General features: G+C 42.7%; 1 protein-coding gene and 1 non-coding gene across 5 annotated transcripts in view; one reads left to right on the forward strand and one right to left on the reverse strand.

The window, feature by feature from the left end:
* The window catches only part of LOC123757888 (Rho guanine nucleotide exchange factor 3), a 116,336-nt gene that overhangs the window by 80,182 nt on the left and 13,724 nt on the right, over positions 1-22,430 (forward strand). For 3 of the 4 annotated variants that reach the window (XM_045741805.2, XM_045741806.2, XM_045741807.2), the window contains exons 2-3: positions 18,246-18,445; positions 21,165-21,408. In XM_045741805.2, the coding sequence (XP_045597761.1) occupies positions 18,246-18,445; positions 21,165-21,408 (444 nt within the window). Of the gene's footprint in view, positions 1-11,806; positions 12,208-18,245; positions 18,446-21,164; positions 21,409-22,430 lie in introns of those variants that run through there. The other variant, XM_045741808.2, reaches the window with a different exon arrangement.
* Positions 16,928-17,000, reverse strand: TRNAT-AGU (transfer RNA threonine (anticodon AGU)). Its single transcript has one exon. It is a non-coding gene; the product is annotated as a tRNA-Thr (tRNA).

The raw sequence follows: 22,430 nt of genomic DNA on the forward strand, positions 1-22,430 counted from the left end.
AATTTTCTCAATCTTTCGTACATTATGCTTCACTGTTGGAGGTAAATCAAAAATCACTTCTCCAAAATTCATTTTTATTTCTAGTCTGACGCGACACGGGCGCGTTTCGTAAAACTTATTACATTTTCAAAGACTTCACAAATACACAACTGATTAGAACTTGCGTTTCCCTGATTTTAAATCTACATTTGAGTGAGGTGGGAAGGGTGATGTGGCATTACATTTGAGTGAGGTGGGAAGGATGATGTGGCATTAGAGGATATTAATAGGGTATTAAAAGTATCAACACAAGACAGAACACGAAACAATGGATATTGAATAGAAGTGTTTGTAGAAAGCCTATTGGTCCATATTTCTTGATGCTTCTATATTGGAGCGGAGTCTTGAGGTGGGTAGAATATAGTTGTGCAATAATTGGCTGTTGATTGCTGGTGTTGACTTCTTGATGTGTAGTGCCTCGCAAACGTCAAGCCGCCTGCTATCGCTGTATCTATCGATGATTTCTGTGTTGTTTACTAGGATTTCTCTGGCGATGGTTTGGTTATGGGAAGAGATTATATGTTCCTTAATGGAGCCCTGTTGTTTATGCATCGTTAAACGCCTAGAAAGAGATGTTGTTGTCTTGCCTATATACTGGGTTTTTTGGAGCTTACAGTCCCCAAGTGGGCATTTGAAGGCATAGACGACGTTAGTCTCTTTTAAAGCGTTCTGTTTCGTGTCTGGAGAGTTTCTCATGAGTAGGCTGGCCGTTTTTCTGGTTTTATAGTAAATCGTCAGTTGTATCCTCTGATTTTTGTCTGTAGGGATAACGTTTCTATTAACAATATCTTTCAGGACCCTTTCCTCTGTTTTATGAGCTGTGGAAAAGAAGTTCCTATAAAATAGTCTAATAGGGGGTATAGGTGTTGTGTTAGTTGTCTCTTCGGAGGTTGCATGGCTTTTCACTTTCCTTCTTATGATGTCTTCGATGAAACCATTGGAGAAGCCGTTATTGACTAGAACCTGCCTTACCCTACAGAGTTCTTCGTCGACTTGCTTCCATTCTGAGCTGTGGCTGAGAGCACGGTCGACGTATGCGTTAACAACACTCCTCTTGTACCTGTCAGGGCAGTCGCTGTTGGCATTTAGGCACATTCCTATGTTTGTTTCCTTTGTGTAGACTGCAGTGTGGAAACCTCCGCCCTTTTCCATGACTGTTACATCTAGAAAAGGCAGCTTCCCATCCTTTTCCGTCTCGGAAAAGGATGGGAAATTTCCTCTAATGCCTTTTGCCTTTTGCCCCTAATGCCTTTTCCTCTAATGCCACATCATCCTTCCCACCTCACTCAAATGTAATGCCACATCACCCTTCCCACCTCACTCAAATGTAGATTTAAAATCAGGGAAACGCAAGTTCTAATCAGTTGTGTATTTGTGAAGTCTTTGAAAATGTAATAAGTTTTACGAAACGCGCCCGTGTCGCGTCAGACTAGAAATAAAAATGAATTTTGGAGAAGTGATTTTTGATTTACCTCCAACAGTGAAGCATAATGTACGAAAGATTGAGAAAATTCGTGTTAGAATTATTAATCTTACTTTTTCGGTCATATTTAATAAAATATATATATATATATATATATATATATATATATATATATATATATATATATATATATATATATATATATAATATGTACATGTATGTATGAGTATGTGTACATGTATATATAACATTAATAATTTTGTAACTAGTGTTAGTTACAAAAGATCAAAGTTAGTGTCAAACTTTAATCAAAGTTAGTGTCAAAAGATTGTTGTTTGCTTAGCTAAACGAACTAGAGGGTTCAGTTCCTGAACCGATTATGTGCCTCTGTAATCCTTTACACCACCGCCCACGGGATGGGTATTCTTATAGACTGTGGGTTGGTTGGTGTTGTCGTCGTTGATCCTTCTCTATGGACAACCCAACCCACAACTCGGCAGAGTGCTTATACTAGGAGATCACCCTTGGCGCTTCTGGCTCTTGGAGAGGGGCTCAGCGTCACACGTTTAGGGGATGCGGCTCCAACACTTAGCCTCGTTGTCACGTGCACACACCCACTCGAGCCGCTGTGACTCCCCACTCTCTCCTTATGAGATATGATCTCCTCAATCCCCTATGACTTATTAGTATTACCTCCTACCCTGTCCACAGCAGTGGTTCTTGGTTCTTTCTCTCTCTCTCTCTCCTTCTTTACTACCTCCTGGGAAGCCTCACTAGGACAAGGGCAAACACCAGCAAATTGTGACACATTTACTGGACAAAGCACATACACGATACATACACACATATAATAATAATGAATCCTATACTCTATAATATCACAATCAGGTTGCACTCCAACACCATCAGAACTCTATTATCAGCTTATCAAGTGGTATCCTATTTCCTGGTTCACCACCTGATACTATTAACCTCCTCAAGTTGGTCAAGCCTACATACACTGTTGCACTATCAGCAAGATAATATATATATAGAAAATCAGCATTTGAATGCAATCACATATATCAGTATAAATGTTCATTGATACACAACAATGATCCATCAATCACTGTCAGTCCTGGAACGCATACATCCGTAGGTAATCCAGCCTACGACTGTAACTCTAAACTTCAGTATAAAACACTCCTTGACATAAGAATGCAAACAGTCACTCACCTCTCACTGCGTCTTGCACGCTAATGACAACCAAACACTATCAACTCCCTACTAGTAATCCACCAGAACTTCCCCTTCCACCTCTGGAAGTTCACTACCCTAATATCTTTAGGTTCTGCCGGGCTTCACTACCAGGATCCTCTGCAGCCCCTCCAGGCTGCTATCATGAAGTTTCCTTGTGCAACTACGGTGCTTCACCCTTCTGTTAGGTTCTTCCACAGCTCTCTTGGCTGCTACACCACCTCTACAGAAGCACGTGACACTCCTCTTCACTGCTGCTTCTCCTCACAGCTCGAGGTCCTCTGCTCCACTACCTTGGAGTCTCATCAGCTACATCATCTGCTGGCTTCGAAGTTCTCAGCAACTTCTTCCCCAAAGAACAAACCTGCAACCCATCGACACTCCAATAAAATGTTCCCCTTTAACACATAAACAAAAATAACCACACAATATGCTTGCCTCAAACCTCTATCTGTTCTCTACATACAGTGAGAGTGGACTCCCCCGTTTTGGGCGGGTCCATACTCCACCTCGCCTGGCGGCGGTCCTCACTCACTGGGAGGGTCTTCCTCCATCCGGAGCCAGGCTCCCTCAGTCGTCCGCCAGCGCTCAGAGGGGGCGGACGTCGCTCCGTGCTCCTCCCTCTTCACTCTCCTATTTCAGGCCTTCTGCCTTATTAAAACATGTCTAACTTATAAATAAACATCGCTACTGTCGCTGGGCACACGACCAAATATAAGCAATCACTATGAACTGGCGTTTATCGTGCTTACCACAGATTAATTGGTCGAGGGCGCTTTCCCTCTGACGGCGTCTGGTCAGGGCGCTCCCACGCAGCCCACAATAATGCTTCTGGGCGATTTAATATCTGCTCGTCGACCAGGACTTGAGACCACAACGTTCCCAGCTGGTACGTCCGCACACTTCTCTTCTCTTCGAGATATATCACTAGGGGTTCCCTTCTGGCGGGAGCTCAAACGGAGCGCGGCTTCCCCCTGCGATGTCTGGCACTCAAGTGAGGTCAAGGTCCTCCGGAAGCGAGCCTCACGCCTCCAGCAAAATGTCCACATCTCCTAGCCAGTCATTTATCTATTTCCTTACTTACTGCCCATAATCTTAAATTGTTTTACATATCCAACCAGCCATTTTTCATATGGGTTATCACCTCAATATTTGCTAGACCTTCTAGTTAGGTCAGGCTTGCTGAATATATAAAAAGTCTCCCTCTTATATATATAGAGTCTCCCTCAAGGAGGGAGACTCGTTTCTCCTGTAGGCTGAGATCATAACAGTATGGGTGCATAATAAAGAAAGAAATTGAATTCGTGCGTGTCAACGTGCACTAGACGGCTCTCAGCTTCATGGCTGGTCAGCTTACAGCTTATCTTGCTTTGTTAAGGCTTAGTTAGCCGCATACACCTACTGACGTGTTCCAAATTGGACTAAGCATTACACATGTGTAAAAGGTGAGCGTTTTACAGCGCTCTCCTCATCTTCTTGAGGTTATCTTGAGATGATTTCGGGGCTTTTAGTGTCCCCGCGGCCCGGTCCTCGACCAGGCCTCCACCCCCCAGGAAGCAGCCCGTGACAGCTGACTAACACCCAGGTACCTATTTTACTGCTAGGTAACAGGGGCATAGGGTGAAAGAAACTCTGCCCATTGTTTCTCGCCGGCGCCTGGGATCGAACCCAGGACCACAGGATCACAAGTCCAGCGTGCTGTCCGCTCGGCCGACCGGCTCCCATACTAGCAATAATACAGATATAATGTTATTACTGATGTTAGCAATTTAATATTTTTTTGCTCGATATTTTTGGCATTACGTTCTTGACATTAAGTGACTTGACGTTATTTTTGACATTAAAGACCTGATCAACCAGGCTGTGATTCATACGTCAGGCTGTGAGCAGCCGCGTCTAACAGCCTGGTTGACCAGTCCAGCAACCAGGAAGCCTGGTCAGGGACCGAGCCGCGGGAACGTTGAGCCCTGAAATCATCTCAAAGTAACCTTAAATTATAAGCGTTGATGACCGAGTTAAAAAGGGAATATATTATTGAGTTCATTAGAAACCGGCATTCCTTGACGGTGACGTCATATATATTAGGAATGTACCAGCCCGTCCTCAAGTCAGGCTCGCTAAAGCAGCGGCCATCCCCCCCCCCCCCTCCTCCTATAAAGCATTTCCCAGTTTTTACGTATTTTGCATTAAAATGTTTATCACATATAAATTATTATTACTATATATTAAAGTTAGGCATAGGTTAGGTGTGTTTTTCTTTTGGCGATTATTTGTATTCTACATCCCGTCCTCGCATACAAAGATCCAAGTTCGTTAATCCAGCCGCCAAACCCCCTGTTTATGAATAAAAAACTGTTTACACACGACTCACAACTGATTTCGTTCGAACACTTCCGAAACAAGTGCTTCACGGACGAATTTTGTTCGAACCACAACGCTGTAAATGCTTCACCCACGCACTACAAATACAAATAATCACCAACAGAACCTAAACACCTAATCTAACCTATGCCTATATATGCACAATATGCTAATATATTATAATATTAATTTATATTTGAGAAAATTCCCGTTTTGAATGAACAGCATGTTAAAATTTATGAATGCGTCTGTGGGGTCGACCGCTGGATGGAATGGACTCGAATTGAGGACAGGTTGGTTGCAAAAGTCTTCACCCTAGAATTGGGTTGATCCTGGGAATCATGGCAGGGTACCCGCCAGGTAAGGCAGCCAGGGGCCAGATTCACGAAAGCACTTACGCAAGCACTTACGAACCTGTACATCTTTTCTCAATCTTTGGCGGCTTTGTTTACAATTATTTAACAGTTAATGAGCTCCGAAGCACCAGGAGGCTGTTTATAACAATAACAGCAGTTGATTGGGAAGTTTTCCTGCTTGTAAACTGTTTAATAAATGTAACCAAAGCCGTCAAAGATTGAGGAAAGATGTACACGTTCGTAAGTTCTTGCGTAAGTGCTTTCGTGAATCTGGCCCCAGAACGCCTTACCTATCGTTTATACTCAGCCCTAAGTATACGCATAATAAGAAACATTAATAGTAATTAATATTAAGTAAAATATAGTTTTCGGTTATACAGTAAGTTAAAATTTGAGGACTGGGGCTTCATGGGACTCGCAGCCTGGACGAGTTGAGCTTGAAGAAGGGTTGGGTAACTGACGCCCTGCACCTCAGGATCTCACTCACTAAATATTCTGGGTCAAAGTACCACGGATGCGCGGTAAGGTCACGGCTAAGAATCAGAGCACCGGAAGTTTCAAGATACGGGACCGACAACGGAAGGAAATGACTCACATATATATACCTAAGGCCATCGTTAACGGCGGTGCTATCGTTCCCGTTATCTCCCGCGTTACCTTTGTTATCATCGGCGAGGCAGGCGGAGGCCCAGGGTCACAAGATAGCCGACTCCTTGGTTGTGACGGAGTCGGCTCACTCATGCCAGTAATTGTTGTTGTTATACATTCAGCTACTCGGAACAAGTTCCAAGTAGCACGGGCTATGGTGAACCCGTATGCCAGTAATGTCGCTGGGGGAGCTTTTGATAGAGCCAAGGTAATCACACAACCCACCAGGCACCTCAACGTGTCTTGGCCAGTTTGAACATTCTCTCTCTCTCTCTATGCTTGGCACGAGTTCGAACCCTGGGTAAGGGAAGGACTATTCGGCAAATATTCTCCTGCTCTGCTCCAGAGATGTTCTCGATGCTTATCTCTTCGTCCCCTGTTCACCCAGCAGTAATTGAGGGTTGGTTGTAAACCGATTGGTAGATCGTGTTCCAGGAAAGCCTATAGTTGGGATAGGCTCACCCTAGCATGAGCTTTGATAAGGGAGAACTCTAGGCCAAGGGTCAGAAGCCATTTGTTCCTGTACACTTACTTGCAAGAGAATAACGGTCTTCATCGTCACACTCCCCACCACCACAACTACTACCACCACCACAACTACTACCACCACCACAACTACTACCACCACCACAACCACCAACACTACTACTACTGCGACCACGTCAAGGGCCCCTGACAGCTGAGTGGACAGCTTCGGATTCATAGTCCTGAGGTTCTGGGTTCAATCCCTGGTGGAGGCGGAGACAAATGGTCAAAAAGTTTCTTTCACCCTGATGCCCCTGTTATCTAGCAGTAAAAAATAGGTACCTGGGAGTTAGACAACTGCTACGGGCTGCTTCCTGGGGGTGTGTAACCTCAAGATAACGTCCACCAACGCCGCAGCTACTATTACCACCACAACTATCATCCACATCTAACACTACTAACCACAACAGCCACCATTACTACCACCACAACTACCACAACCATATTAACACAGAAATAACACCACATGAGACCAGGAGGTATGGCAGGATATGCAGAATACCCGCGTTGAAAAGCAGAGGTGTAACAGGTACTCTGAGAGAGAACTCTATCAACATCAGAGGCCCGAGACTGTTCAACACGCTTCCGCTACACATAAAGGGCCTAACTGGCCGACCCCTCACAGTGTTCAAGAGAGAACTGGATAAACACCTCCAAAGGATACCTGACCAAGTAGGCTGTGATTCGTATGTTGGGCTGCGAAGAGCCGCGTCCAACAGCCTGGTCGACCAGTCCAGCAACCAGGAGGCCTGGTCAGGGACCGGGCCGCAAGGACGTTGAACCCCGAAATCAACACAAAGCAAGGTAACCATTATCACCTAAATCGCGCAAAATTCCTACCCTTCAGGAAGATAAAAATCGCATTGCCTACGGGGGAAAGGAATGGTGCCCAGTCACTTGGCCTGGGCGGTACAGCGACGGTCTCGCTTCTCTCCAGGTCAGCGTTCAATCCCCGACCGTCCAAGTGGTTGGGCACCATTCCCCCCCCCCCTTTCCCCCCCTCTGTTGCGTTACATGACTTGCCTCTTGTTGTGCTATAGTGCACGTTCACGCCGAATACCACATTTCAAAACTGCAGCAGGAAATTTATATTAACAGCCGCCGGGTTTTTCTTGGAGATGTTTGTGTTGCAATGTCGCACCTTGAGGGTGTGAGGTGTTGCACAGGTGAGCACTTCCGCCGGTAGGCCCCATCTCCTCCCCTCCCCCCTCCCCCATGCCTTTCTCCACACCCTGGAGGTTCCTCCAGGATATTACCCATTTCCTTGGCCTTGTTGTGTTCTCTTGGTCGAGCCCGGGTTGTCCACTGTTGTGCTTACAGTAAACGGTGCTTTATAGTGCTTTCTCTTACTCTCTCTCCAGACGTGTCCGGTTAATTGGGAGCTGGTGAATGACTAGGTTGTATAATACAACCTGGTCATTGTATAATACAACCTGGTCATTCATAATTGTTTATGATTGTTGATGTTGTTATTCCAGCCCATCTGCAGGCGATGAGTCACAATAACGTGGCTGAAGTATGTTGACCAGACCACACACTAGAAGGTGAAGGGACGACGACGTTTCGGTCCGTCCTGGACCATTCTCAAGTCGAGAATGGTCCAGGACGGACCGAAACGTCGTCGTCCCTTCACCTTCTAGTGTGTGATCTGGTCAACTCCAGCCCATCCTCCTGTTTTGGTAGTACTTATAGTAACGATGAGGTCCATAGTATATATACCGACGTGCAACGAAATTACAAAGTAGAAATCGGTACTATTGAGTTGGACAAATCGGAAAGCTATTTTCTACTTATGTTGCAAAGACAAACTAACCTAACCTAGCCTTCCTAGGCCTAATACACGATATCTGAGGTCTAATAGACGATATCTGAGGCCTAATATAGTACATATGTGTGCTATACTAGGTCTAGGAATATTTAAGTTTGTTTTTTTAGCTTCATTTTTTCCGACTCTATAAGTGAATAGTACAAAGTTCTACTATCTAACTGCTTAGAACGTCAATCTTTGTACTATGGAGCACATAGTTACAACAATTACTATCTAAACAGGAGAATGGGTTGTGTTATTTGGTGTGAGAGGACATAACATCACTCTCACAACCCTCCATAACAAACCTACGGTGTCAGACTCGACTGTTTTTGTTGCACAGTAAAATGTGTGTTAAATTTGCAGGAGTTGTTTGGTGAGTTTGGCGCGTGAGAGCACACAGGTTTAGGTTAATACATCCACTTTAAGGTAAGCGAACCTGCCGACCCTATATTTTTCACGTTATATTTTTACTCTCGTTAAACCGTAAACAATAATGTTTATGTTCGTTGTTGACTCTTTAGGCAAGCGGATGGCACAGACGGCTTTTGTGCTTTGTGATAAAGGTGGTATTGTTTCATATGCACGTATCATGATAGTTCTTTTGTTAGTGTGAAGTAGATAGAATACTAACTGTCTGTAATATCGAATAAGAGGTGGCAGGCCAACCCGGCGCCATTAACCCCAGTGTTGTCACGCCTGGAATACATCCACAGTCATCCATACGGGTTTGTTGTGTTCTTATGCTTGTCTGAGGTTGAAGGCTAATGCGGACTAGCCTCATTAAACTTTGCAGGGTGACTGTGTGTAGGGGGAACTGTCATAGGCGGGTCTGGGTCAGTCCCATGGCAGCCTTCATCAAGCCGGGAGAGATGAAATGTTCGGCGCCGAGTCCATAGAGTTATTTATTTAATTAATTGTGTTATAATATTACAGAGTTCACATATTAGCATGCAAACTGCATGTTCTGACGGCATATTTTGTCGTTTAGTAGCTCTCAAGACTTAAATAGTCACACCCTTTTGGGATATACCCGAGCGCTGGCAAGTATACCATATCTTGTGTGGTATATGCTGGAAGGTGTCAAAATGTGAAACAAATATATCAAGATATAATAAAGGAATTGAACCAAGGTCAATTAAGGTAAGGATGTGACTCAAAGGCTGCGACACATCCAGGGTTATAATTAACATTGAATGTTATTCAAAGTTATTTGAATGTTCATCAATGTCTTGCACATCAATGGTGTGTTCGAGGCTGCCGGGAGCCGAAGTGTTGTGTAGGACTCAAAAGTCAAGTGAGGGCTTGTCTGGGTCTTGTCACTGGGGATGAGAGGCTCACAAGCTCTGCACTAGGCAGTTCCCAGCCCTTCCCGGCCTCCCTCCCCCCCCCTTCCCGGCCTCCCTTCCTCTCCCCCTTCCCCTCCCCCTTCCCGGCCTCCCTTCCTCTTCCCCTCCCCCTTCCCTCCCCCTTCCCGGCCTCCCTTCCCTCCCCCTTCCCGGCCTCCCTTCCTCTTCCCCTTCCCCTCCCCCTTCCCGGCCTCCCTTCCCCTCCCCCTTCCCGGCCTCCTTTCCCCTCCCCCTTCCCGGCCTCCTTTCCCCTCCCCCTTCCCGGCCTCCCTTCCCTCCCCCTTCCTCTCCCCCTTCCCGGCCTCCCTTCCTCTCCCCCTTCCCGGCCTCCCTTCCTCTCCCCCTTCCCGGCCTCCCTTCCTCTTCCCCTTCCCCTCCCCCTTCCCGGCCTCCCTTCCCCTCCCCCCTTCCCGGCCTCCCTTCCCTCCCCCTTCCTATCCCCCTTCCCCTCCCCCTTCCCGGCCTCCCTTCCCCTCCCCCGTCCCGGCCTCCCTTCCCCTCCCCCTTCCCGGCCTCCCCTTCCCGGCCTCCCTTCCCGTCTCACCTTTCCCTTAAATCTCCTCCTTTCGTCTCATATTTTTACCTCACCTCCCTTTGAAGTACAACATACGGCCCATTCTAACAATGAAGTACATTCTATGTACTATATTATTAATACTACAGACGGTCCATTCAAATGAAGTACAACATACATACCCATTCTAAAATGATAATATTGTTGTTTTTCTTTCCTCGGAATCTGACAGGAAAGGGGATCTGGAGGGGGGGGAGGGATGGTCTTTCTTCACCCCCCCTCCCCCTTCCTCTTCTCATCTTCCTATCCCAGTGCAGGTATCCCAGGTATCCCATTGCAGTCATCTATCCACAGGTTGCAGTAAGAAACATCCTCAGGCTTACATCTCCAACTTTTTTTTTACGGAGGATATATGATTGTTATGTTCTGTCTCAGATGGAATGTTATGTTCTGTCTCAGATGGAATGTTATGTTCTGTCTCAGATGGAATGTGGGAAAAACACCGGGCAAATCTTCCTCCCTGTTTGGTGAGTTTTCGTATCTCGCTTGAGAATCTCTGAATCTCTTTTTCTGAATTTCGCTGTATAGCCTCTTCACGTGCGAAGCGTTTATGAAAAGTATAAATTCGTTTGACAATCGTGTATCAGATTGGCCGCCTCTTCAAGATGTTATCGCCGTAGCCGTCCTTGTTATCTCTGCTCTTCTTTTGTGATAACACACACACACACACGGAATACCTGTGCACTCACACAGATATAGTCTATACGACCGTTATTGTGCATAGAACGAGTGTGTGTGGCTTTATTAACCGGTGTTTAGACAGGCTTAAGACAAGCTTGGATTGTGCAGGTACGTCTCAAAAACCTATCGTGGATGTTGAAAACTTTTATGTCAATTGACGAGATATTTAGTTAACACAATGTGGAGAGCACATGACGTGCAGCGTGGGTATTATGTCTAGTTACCAGCGGCCGGCTGGCTGGCTGTGGGAATGGCCCGCCCTTCAACCAACGCACCCCTTCACCCCAGGACGCGCTACACAGTAGGACAATCAACGTTCACTGCAGTTATTGCAATGAACGTTGGTTTTGTGCTAATGGGAAAATTTCATATTCTGAGCAGCCTCGTTACTGTCGAGCATCAGCATGATCTGGCGTCATTAAATAGGACATTCCTGGTGTTTTGTGACGGCTGGTAAAGTATCGGGTGTAAATTTATGAGTTTGTGGCAACCGCGTTGACCCTAAGGTTCGTGTCGGGAGGTCATTAATGGCAACATCCGTCATCCTTCTCCGTCCTCGACGTCTCTGGAATGACGTCAGGCCAAGACTTCAGTCTCCAAGTAGCCAAATGTTGCCCAATTAAAATCAAATATTACGGTATTAATTAATTATACGGTATCATTATGATTGAAAATATGGATAGAAAACGTTAATGTATTTGAATTGAAACCATTTGAATAGTATGCGATGTTAACAAAGGGGTAAGTTTTGTACTTATTAAAATATGTATCTTGGCAACTGGGAGCGTATCAGCGAGGGCTACCCAAGGCGGCAGTGTACAGTCAGGCGAGGCTCTCCTGACGGGCGGTCGTCTGCTCTTCTCTGTTGGATAAATACGTTTTTCTTCGTATTCGCGTGTTAAGATCCTGCCAGAGTTTAAAGAACATGATTCGAGATCATTAAGAACTATTTAACGAAGACTGGGGGAAATTCTGAACATCCTTAGTCATCGACATCCAACATAATTTGGAAGTATTCAACATACCAGTGTAGCGGGTGTTGAGTGGCAGGCATATTGACTTTATAAACGTAGTGAATTAGTGAGCAGAAATTTAATTCGTAACTGCAAGTGCGGGTTGTGTCTGGGACGCGGGGGTTACTTAACCCAGGACCTAAACGTTCACTAACGAATATGGTGATCTTCACTAGCCTCAAATATTTATTCAAGGTATTTATATTCGGTATTATCTCTTTTTTTATACTGAGTAAATGCATTATTTCAAGTTAGCAGTGCGCAGTTGCCCGAGAAAGAACAACCCATCCTGAACTTGTAATAATAGCTAGCAGGCCTACATGTCATTTATGACATGAGGCTTCGCTTAACGAAACAGTGTATTTGTTGGTGTTGGGGGCCCCTGGCTTGGTGTTGGGGGCCCCTGGCTTGGTGTTGGGGGCCCCTGGCTTGGTGTTGGGGGCCCCTGGCTTGGTGTTGGGGGCCCCTGGCTTGGTGTTGGGGCCCCTGGCTTGGTGTTGGGGCCCCTGGCTTGGTGTTGGGGGCCACCACCCTGGTGACCCTTGGGTGGGTGGGTGCAGGGAGCTGCTGCAGGTAAGGTCACAGTCATGGTAAATGTTTGAGTAACGGCAGGTCCTAAGGACGCTGAATATGATGACGATGATTCAGGGTAAGTAGATATGTGATTTGGGTAACGGGAGGACTTAAAAAATGAATATATATATATATATATATATATATATATATATATATATATATATATATATATATATATATATATATATATATATACATACATATATACATACATATATATAAATAAAATACACACACACACAAAAGTAGCTGGTTGTCTGGTAGCGGAGCTTGTTCCTGCTGATGTAAAGAGTTGGTTCAGCTGCTCGTAACCTGGGGGATGCTGCTTGACGTCATCACATGATCTATAATTAACATTCCCGCGCAGATCTGCTCTTCGTGGAACTGGTACCTCTCAATATAACGTTCCATCATGCAGGTATTGCGATACCTTCGCAAGAAAATTGCCAGGTGTACACGCAGAGTGCAACATAATCACGTTGGACCGTCGCAAGAACTAGCTGGTACAAGAGGCAATCAGATCTCCTCATAGAAGGAAAAGTAAAGAATCTGGGAATAATGATGTCAGACGACTTAAGGTTTGGTGAGCATAACTAAGCGAATCAGCCAGGACAATGATACGAGATCATGAGAACCTTCAAATCTTGGGATTCCATTATAATACTCTTACTAGTAAAATTACTTGTGTTTTCATGCCTTGAGGAAATTTAATTATTCATTTAATTCTACTGTTCCATGTAGTCTAAAAGCTCGGTGCTCACTCCATTTTCAAAACTGGAGAGTGTTCTGAAAAGAGGGGAATACAGGGAACATATACGGCACACATCGACACGATAAAGTATATACCTAAATTATTGGGACCGTCTGAACTTTCAAGATGCACTCTCTAGAAAAGAGGCGAGAGAGATGTCCAATGTACATGGAAGATACTGTAAGGCCAGGTCCCAAATTTGCACAATAAAATAACATGCTGGAGCGATAGAGGAATAAGAAAGGCAGAATAGAGTCGGTGGAGAGTAGAGGTGCCATAGGTACATTCAGAGAGCACTGTATTCAGGTCAGAGGTCCACGGTGTTACCGCCTCACTTGCCCAGTAACCGGGTTCTTTATTTTCAAACACTGTATGGGGCTTTAGTGCCTCTTCTTAGTTGATCACACCGAGTCACTGGTTAATTATCAATGATTGGCAGTAATACCTAACCGTGAAAGAAAAAAAGGGGTAAACAATAACCAGAACCTTCACCAAGTGTACTTATATATATATATATATATATATATATATATATATATATATATATATATATATATATATATATATATATATATATATATATATATATATATATATATATTTTACACTGCGTGTGTCACTTTCGCACAGGATACTTAATTAATATAATAAATTCTGAAATTCTTATTTTCCCTGCGAGTCCACTTTATCTTCTATTATACGTCACTCATGTTTTATGGCGCTCACACTGGCGAGTTCACCGTACTCAGTAAAACATGTACCAGTCCTACACAATATCACCTACACGGTGTCTAAAACACCACGTCAACTCTTCGGCGACACGCTGGCGGAAGCCTCTGGGTGAACTGATTCATATTGACCAAGATACTCTCCACATCACTTCTGCGGACAAAAATATCATTAGTACGACAGAAACTACACATGGATCAAATACTATGACAGCCTTCCACCGGGGGAGCAGAAATTGTGGTCGGGTGCACTCAATAGATGGCGTCGATATCGTCACACCTCGCTCCACATATGGCGTCCATTTCGTCACACACGGCTATTTATTACCTACTAAGCAAACATAAGAAATTTTGCCGGTACAAACGTGGAAGTGTTCAAGAGAAAATTAGAAACATTCCTGCAAGAAGTGCTGGTCCAAAAGGGTTGTACTGGACATGTGGGCCGCCCCGAGCCTGTTGGACTAAGCTCTCACGAGTCAGGCCTGGGCCCGGGCCGGGCTTGAGGGAGTAGAACAACTCCCAAAGCTCACGCCATGTTATGTCTGACATGGAAAGTAATTACATAACCCAGCCCACGCTTATGGAATGAAAGTGACGGCGTTTGAATCCGTCTTGGACTCTTATCGAGTTGTGACATGTGACGACCTATCAGAAACGTTACTGTGACATTTTCTCTGCATAGAGAAGATATATGTTTTGCAACCTGTCCTCAGGGAGGAAATCCGCTCATGGGAATGGATTGAGAACGACTACATAATTAGTGCTATTATCCACTCTATCCATGGTTAAGTTAGGGTTCATTGCACTGATGTGAAATATGAAATTCGAAAATTATTTCAGTGTACCTGCGAATTCCGTTTACAGATAACCAAATTCTCCAAAGAAAAGTTTTCAGCGTGTACTTTTAATATTTTAATCCAACGATTTATTATACAATAAAGTTATAACTTGAGAATAAAATCTATTTAGCACAAAGGTTCACTTGCCAGTTTACATATAGACCATTACTGAAACCATAAACCATAGCTTTCAGACCATCACAAATATCTAGATCCAGGGTGGTTTGAGGGAGAGGTGTGGTTTCTCATGGCAATGAGAACAAGATAAATACACAAGATGTACTTGTGTACATCTTGTGTACTTCCACAAGTGTACAAGATGTACTTGTGTACTTCCACAAGTGTACTTGTGTGGAGATGTATATCTTGTACATCTCCACCCCTTTTTTAAAGGGCCTGAGAAAGAAGGCAGCAACCAAAAATAACCTTTTATTAGGCCTAGTATGGTACATATATATGTACTCTACCTATACGTATAGCAGGTAAACAGTAAATTAGGTCAAAGTGTGCGTGCGTTAAGCCTAACATTACTTATTTAGGGCCCCAAGACAGGCTTCTGGTTACTCTGTTCCACTTTACTGGTATTGCGCTTCAATATTCGAATAGCGCAAAATGTGAACTTTTTAGTACAACAGTCCATATCCTGTACATTCCATCCATAGTAGCTACAAGTTGCATTATTTCTGAAGGATGGGTTGGAATAATGGTCCATATATATATTCGTAAAGCAGACTAAGTTGTTCACAACTTAGTCTGCTGTGACACCCCTGGACTTTATAATATACAAATACAATCAGGAAATTAACTAAACATAATATATAATAATATTTTACCTCTCCAGCACTATGCAGTGGACAGTATATATTCATAAGGTCGCGGTGCCCGTATGTCTGGATCAAATTAATATACTTGAAGGCATGATATCTCGGTTACCAAGAGACAATAGTTTACGTGTATATTGTGACGGGTTGGTGACGGAAGATGGCAGCGCAGGTGTGGTCTGAAAAGCGAATACGCTGAGTATGGAACTGTGGAGAGGAAAATTGAACTTGGACTTGGTAATTATATTTCATCTACACAAACTGAACTGTAGACCATTCTCGCTGATTTGGAGGAAGTACGTCAAGACGAAAAAGATGTTTTCGTAGTTGTCGATAGCCGAAGAGCACTTGATTCATTAAACAGTCGAAATCCAGTCTTCATGTCCATATTTGAGGATTGTAAGAAAAGTACAAATGAGATAACGCTTAAAGGTCACAAATCCACATTCATGTGGATTCATTCCATCTCATCTCATGTTGGAATAGTGCCCAACGAGGTGACGGATGAGCTGGCCAAATGCGCCACTACATGATCACAAGTTGACATTGAATGTGTTTTAACCATGAGACAAATAAAAAGCAAAATAAGACATAAGCAGCCATAGGCGGAAGTGACGAGAAGAGATATAATATATGAGAGAAGTCACACCATGCAACACTTCGTGAAAGACAACAACAATTTCACTTTCAGTCAAAGGAAGACTGCTTGGAGTGTTTACACGTGTGGGTCAGGCTTGGTTACCAATGCAGTACTACTGGGAATATTGGACAGGTGTTAGTGATAATGACATCAAGTGTAAACTATGTGGTGTGTTAAGGTCTCACACCCTCACCCAGTATGATCTTGATTGCCCGCTGATTAATGTATATAGGCGTACTGAGATAAGGACTGTTCCTGAACAAATAGCCTGGATGTGCCACAACGGAAATATTGATGATATTCTGGAGAGATAAAAGAACTTTGCAGAAAGATTGTAAAATTTTGTTGATGTCTGAACGTCTACTTGTAGCCTCTCTATTGCTACTTATGTCTATGGACTTAGTCACAAAAGTTTGTGTTTTGTGACGTTTAAATATATATAAACACGTATTGAACGAGGTAAGAACAGCTTGGGCTACCTGGAGAGGGATTTGGGATTTCTTCTACTCCCCGAGCCCGGCCTAAGGTCAGACTCGACTTGTGAAAAAATTACATCCACTTGCCTTCAGGGAGGATCGAACTCCCGGCCTCTGGTTTACTAGACCAGCGCTCTAGCCACTGAGCTATGAAGGCTCTTATTCTTTCGTGTGCATTTATACCTCAAACTTATTTCAATTTCAGATTCATTTAGTGTACTTGCGACAAGATCAGACTCACACTTATCACTCAGCATCTGCTTAGAAGTGGAGCACTATCAGATAGAGGATTACCACACAATCAGGACGAAATACGCAGTAATTATTAATAAATATATATTTTAATTCAAGTGGTTTCGAGGATCGATGTCTCCAGTCAGTGAGGCTTTCAAACGTCGCTGTAATTATTTGGAAATAAAGCAATTGAATTATTGAACAAATTACGTCCATATTACCCCCCCCCTTCCCCGCTCCTGTGCCAGTTAAGTCTACTACGGGCTCACCATAGCCGTGCTACTACTGTTCAGAGTAGCTGAATCTAAAACAACAACAACAACGTCTATTTTACCAGGTAACATAGATGTAAGATCTCTGGATTGTTTTAAGCGTAGGATTAAAAAAGAAGAGGGATGTTTTTGCACAAGTTCACTTTGTTTCACGGGATTCTCAATTTAACGTTTCAACATCGTTTAAAGTGTTTTAACAATCTATTGACTGCTGCTCCTCAGTTTATTCGTACGTATAAACAGTTATGGCGCTTATATCGATCTGAAGTTGGAACTCAGTACAACGGTATTCAGCAGTACTTGTATGGTGCCAGGTGCTTGGTATTGTATTATCAACAGTAAAGGTGTATGCTAGTGACGTTCTCAAGGTAATCAGTGACCTGTTGAAAACTGGGTCAAGGCTAGAATATACTAGATTAATGACAGCAGAACACTATCACTGACATACTATTACTGATAGCACTATAGACAGCACTATCACTGTTCGTAGGTGTCCTTGTACTCTCAGATTCCACCGTGCATAGACCTAGAGACAGGCATTACTAATATTACCCATATATTTATTTGCGTGCACCACCTCAATCGACTTGAGAATGGTTCAGGACGGACCGAAACGTCGTCGTCCCTTTACCTTCTAGTGTGTGGTCTGATCAACATATGATTGATAAAGATTAAGCCACCCAAAAGGTGGCACGGGCATGAATAGCCCGTAAGTGGTGGCCCTTTTGAGCCATTACCAGTATCAAGAGCTGATACTGGAGATCTGTGGAGGTGCGACTGCACCCTGCGTGACGGGAGATGTCTCCCGTGTCTGATCATCATATATTTATTAATGAGTTATAAGGTACTGTTTTACTTGTGTAATTTTACTTTGATGTATAATTTGTCGGTTTCAGGCGAGTTTCGCCGATGACGGTGGGAGCAGTCTACGAGACGGGAACCCGCGAGCAGTGCGTCGGACCCACAGTGATGTAGGGGGCACTGGAGGCCGCAGTTGTCTCCACTACTCACGACAGTTGTCTACTCCTCAGCCTATCAAGATCCGACCAGCCCATAGACTTCCCCAACACACTGCTTCTTTACACCGGTCTAAAAGGTAAGCCTCCTTATCAAGCAGTTTTGTTTTGTGTAATCCCACATGTCTTTGTAAATACCTTAGTATTACATTTATCATTTATATAATTCATTTCTATAATGAAATTAACTCTTAGTTTACCCCATGTTTTCTCGATTTGATGATTGTCCAGTGCGGACCGAAACATCGTTGTTGTTTCTTCATTTTCAGATTTGTGGGTTCATTATCAACATTTCTCTCACACACCTGCCGGGCTGTCTTACCCTGTCCTGTTTATCACTCCTGTCTCTGATCCACATCCTGTTTTTATGTAGTGTGATTTGTTCAGTTTGTCTAATATTACAGATTCAGTTTGTTCTTCTATATATGTCAAAAGATAGCCAACAGGGCAAATTTACGCGTAATTCTATTTTCATTACAATATACTCATAACAATTCAATTTCTTTCTTTATTATGCACCCCATACCCATCCCGTGGGCGGTGGTGTAATGGATTACAGAGGCACATAATCGGTTCAGGAACTGAACCCTCTAGTTCGTTTAGCTAAGCAAATAACAATGTTTGACGCTAGTTACAAAAACAAACGAAATTATCTGTATGTCTTATGAAAACACTGAGTTTCACACTTATAATGTCTGGGTTTATTGACCAATTGTCTAGTGACAATGTTGCATATTCATCATGTGCGAGCAGGTTAAGTACTTCGTTCGGCTGCGTTCTCGACTCAATCGGAGATCCCGGGTTCGATTCCCGAGTGGGACAGAAATGATTGGGAACTTTTCCTTTCACCTAATGCATCTGTTTACTTAGCAGTAAATAGATACGGGAGTTGAGCAGCTGTTGTGAGGTTGCACCCTGGAGAGGGTCAATAGTTTAACCTCGGGGCAACCTCGATACAAGCCTAAAGTATCAATATGACGGAGCCCGTCCTCAGAGCAAATCTATTACTATGACAAACTACACACCTCCCTCGAATAACCTGGATAGTTATCTAGATATTTGTGATGCTCTGAAAGCATATTACAGATCCAGTAATATGCAGGCGATGAGTCACAATAACGTGGTTAAAGTATATTGACCAGACCACACACTAGAAGGTGAAGCGACGACGACGTTTCGGTCCGTCCTGGACCATTCTCAAGTTGATTGAGAATGTCAATCGGCCAAGTCAATCGACTTGAGAATGGTCCAGGACGGACCGAAACGTCGTCGTCCCTTCACCTTCTAGTGTGTGGTCTGGTCAACAGATCCAGTAATAGTCTACATGTAACCTGGCAACTAAACGTTTGTCCTAAACAGTGATTATTCTCAAGTTAGAACTTATTGTATTATAAATCGTTAATATAAAATATGAAAAGAATATGCTGAAAATGATTTTTTTGAAAAATTTGATTTTCTGTAAACGGAATTATCGGGTACAATGAAATATTTTCGAATTCCATATTTCACACTATCGTCAATAATACACTGTTAACGTAACCAACGTTATTAAATCTAACCAAACCCTAACCTAACCATGTATAGAGCGTAGATAATAATACGAATTATGAATTCATTCTCATTCCATTCCCGTAACCGTATTTTCTTCATGAGAACAAACAGGTTGCATGACTTCGGGCTAGGCTCTTCCAGGCGGTGGCTAATCCTAAAATTCATCAAAATTAATGTGCTGCATATTCTAAATTTGTATTTTCTTAAAAATGTTAGGTAATATCATTGCATACTAGAATGTGCTGAATGATTAGGCCTAACTTAGGTGGTTAGGTTCTGTTTGCAGGTATTGGTATGTGCAGTCAACCCGTTCTCGCAAATTTAATAAGTCAATATTGACTTATTAAATATGTGCATAGGTGATATACTAAACATAATAGATACCCTTAAAAAGATTCATAGAAAACACCGACCTTACCTAACCTTGTTAGTATCTTAAGATAAGCATCTTATTGCTTCGTAATTACAATTATTACCTAACCTATAATAGGTATAGGTTAAGTAATAATTGTAATTACGAAGCAATAAGATGCTTATCTTAAGATACTAACAAGGTTAGGTAAGGTCGGTGTTTTCTATGAATCTTTTTAAGGGTATCTATTATGTTTAGTATATCACCTATGCACGTAGTTAATAAGTCAATATTGACTTTACGAATTTGCGAGAACGGGTGTGCAGTACGTGGGTGAAACATTTATAGAGGTGAGATTCGAGCAGAGGACGTGAATGAAGCCCAGCTCGAGGAAAATACATACGTCATCAGTTGTTATTCCTGTGTAGCCAGGCTCAATATATTTAGAAACAAGTTATAAAACACTCTTATATACAATGAAACACCGCTATGTGCAATGGAATATAATGAGAACATTTTGCGAATGTAAAGCACTTATTGTCTCGACTCCTCATTCATACTCGCTTTAATCTGCCTCGATTGTCGCAAAGCTTGTTACCGTGCTGAGGTCCACAGCTGTGTAATTGGTGTGAATAATCTCCACCACTACCCTGCATCAGACATTAATATTGTGCGGCCGGTGAATCACTATTGAATATTTGTTGTAATTAATTGCAGTCGATATGGAAAAAAAGAGGCAAGTGTGGTATTTGTTAGCGGTATATATATATATATATATATATATATATATATATATATATACTTTATATATATAATATATACTTTATATATATTTTAATGATTAAAAAACACATGCCTTACAACAGCTCATAACAGAATATTGTGTTTTTCTTCAGCCTTAAAAGAAGCAAAGGGTCTTCACATTTACGTCGTTCAATTAGTCAACCTTTAGACTTGGACAAGGCGTATGAGAGCCCCAGCTCGCACAAGTGCACCAGCCCCACACACGCGCACAATAGGCGACAACGACGACCCTCGGCCGGAAACATTCTCAATGACGACATCATCACTTCCGAAGATGAGATTGGAATCTCTGATTCAGAGGATTTCAGAACTGATTTGAAGAGAAGTTTAGATGAGGTAAGAGTATATTGTTTATAATTGTGTTAACATTGTTCTTGGCTAGGGGCACCTTGAATAGCCTCACTACAGGCTTTCTCTCTCTTACGTAATGATATTCTAATGTGAACAGATATGATAGTTGTACCGAAATGGATTTGTAAAAGTTAATCATGAAAGGAAGAAGTTAACTATTTCACTTCCTATTGCATGACTAATATATTATCTCATGCTGTCACCTGCGATGATTTGCTATCTAGTTTGATTATCAAAAGTTATTTATTTAAATAGTGGATTTTTTTTTTTAAGTAAGAGTTTGATATGAGTTTATATTCAGTATCTAATAAACAGTACTGCATATACTAAGACAATTTTAGATGCAGAATTATTTAGTTTCATAAAACTAAAAATATATATTTTTAGGATACAGCATTTCATAAACAAAGGAGTAATATTTTGGAGAAAGTACAACGCAGAACGACGAAAATCATCCCAAAACTAGGGGTTTTGGGATGATTTTGGGAGAGGCTAACACCCAAAAACTGGGGCTCGCCTCTTCCAACTTAACAAGTTGAATTGTGTTGGGAGTGTAGTAAGCCACTTGAGGTCGGCTCCACTGCCACATTTGTGTTGTTAAATGTCGGCCCCCCATTATGAAGTCTGAAATTCAATCAGATGTGTTTTCCATAGTGCTGAAGTTACTGTACAACTGCTGTTTACCTGTGCAATTTCAGGATTTATTTGAAAGCAATGAATCAAATTAATTTGGGTTACAAAAAAAGGTATTAGTGAAGATTGTATGAAGTTAAGCTGCAAGATAATGTGGAGACAGGACAATGAGGGATGAGTGGATGATATATCAGTTATAAGTTATAACTGACAATAAAAAGACAACCAATACTTTATATTTTACATCGGTGTTCACACTAGGAACATCAAACATCCCAACACCCGCACAGATGTCTGAAGCAGAAGAGAATCGAGTTAAGGGATAGCCTCATTACATGCAAAATAATCAGGAAGAGCATTGATAAATTAAAAGA

This window comes from Procambarus clarkii, chromosome 40, assembly GCF_040958095.1.
Source record: "Procambarus clarkii isolate CNS0578487 chromosome 40, FALCON_Pclarkii_2.0, whole genome shotgun sequence".
In the NCBI taxonomy this organism is placed as follows: Eukaryota; Metazoa; Arthropoda; class Malacostraca; order Decapoda; family Cambaridae; genus Procambarus; species Procambarus clarkii.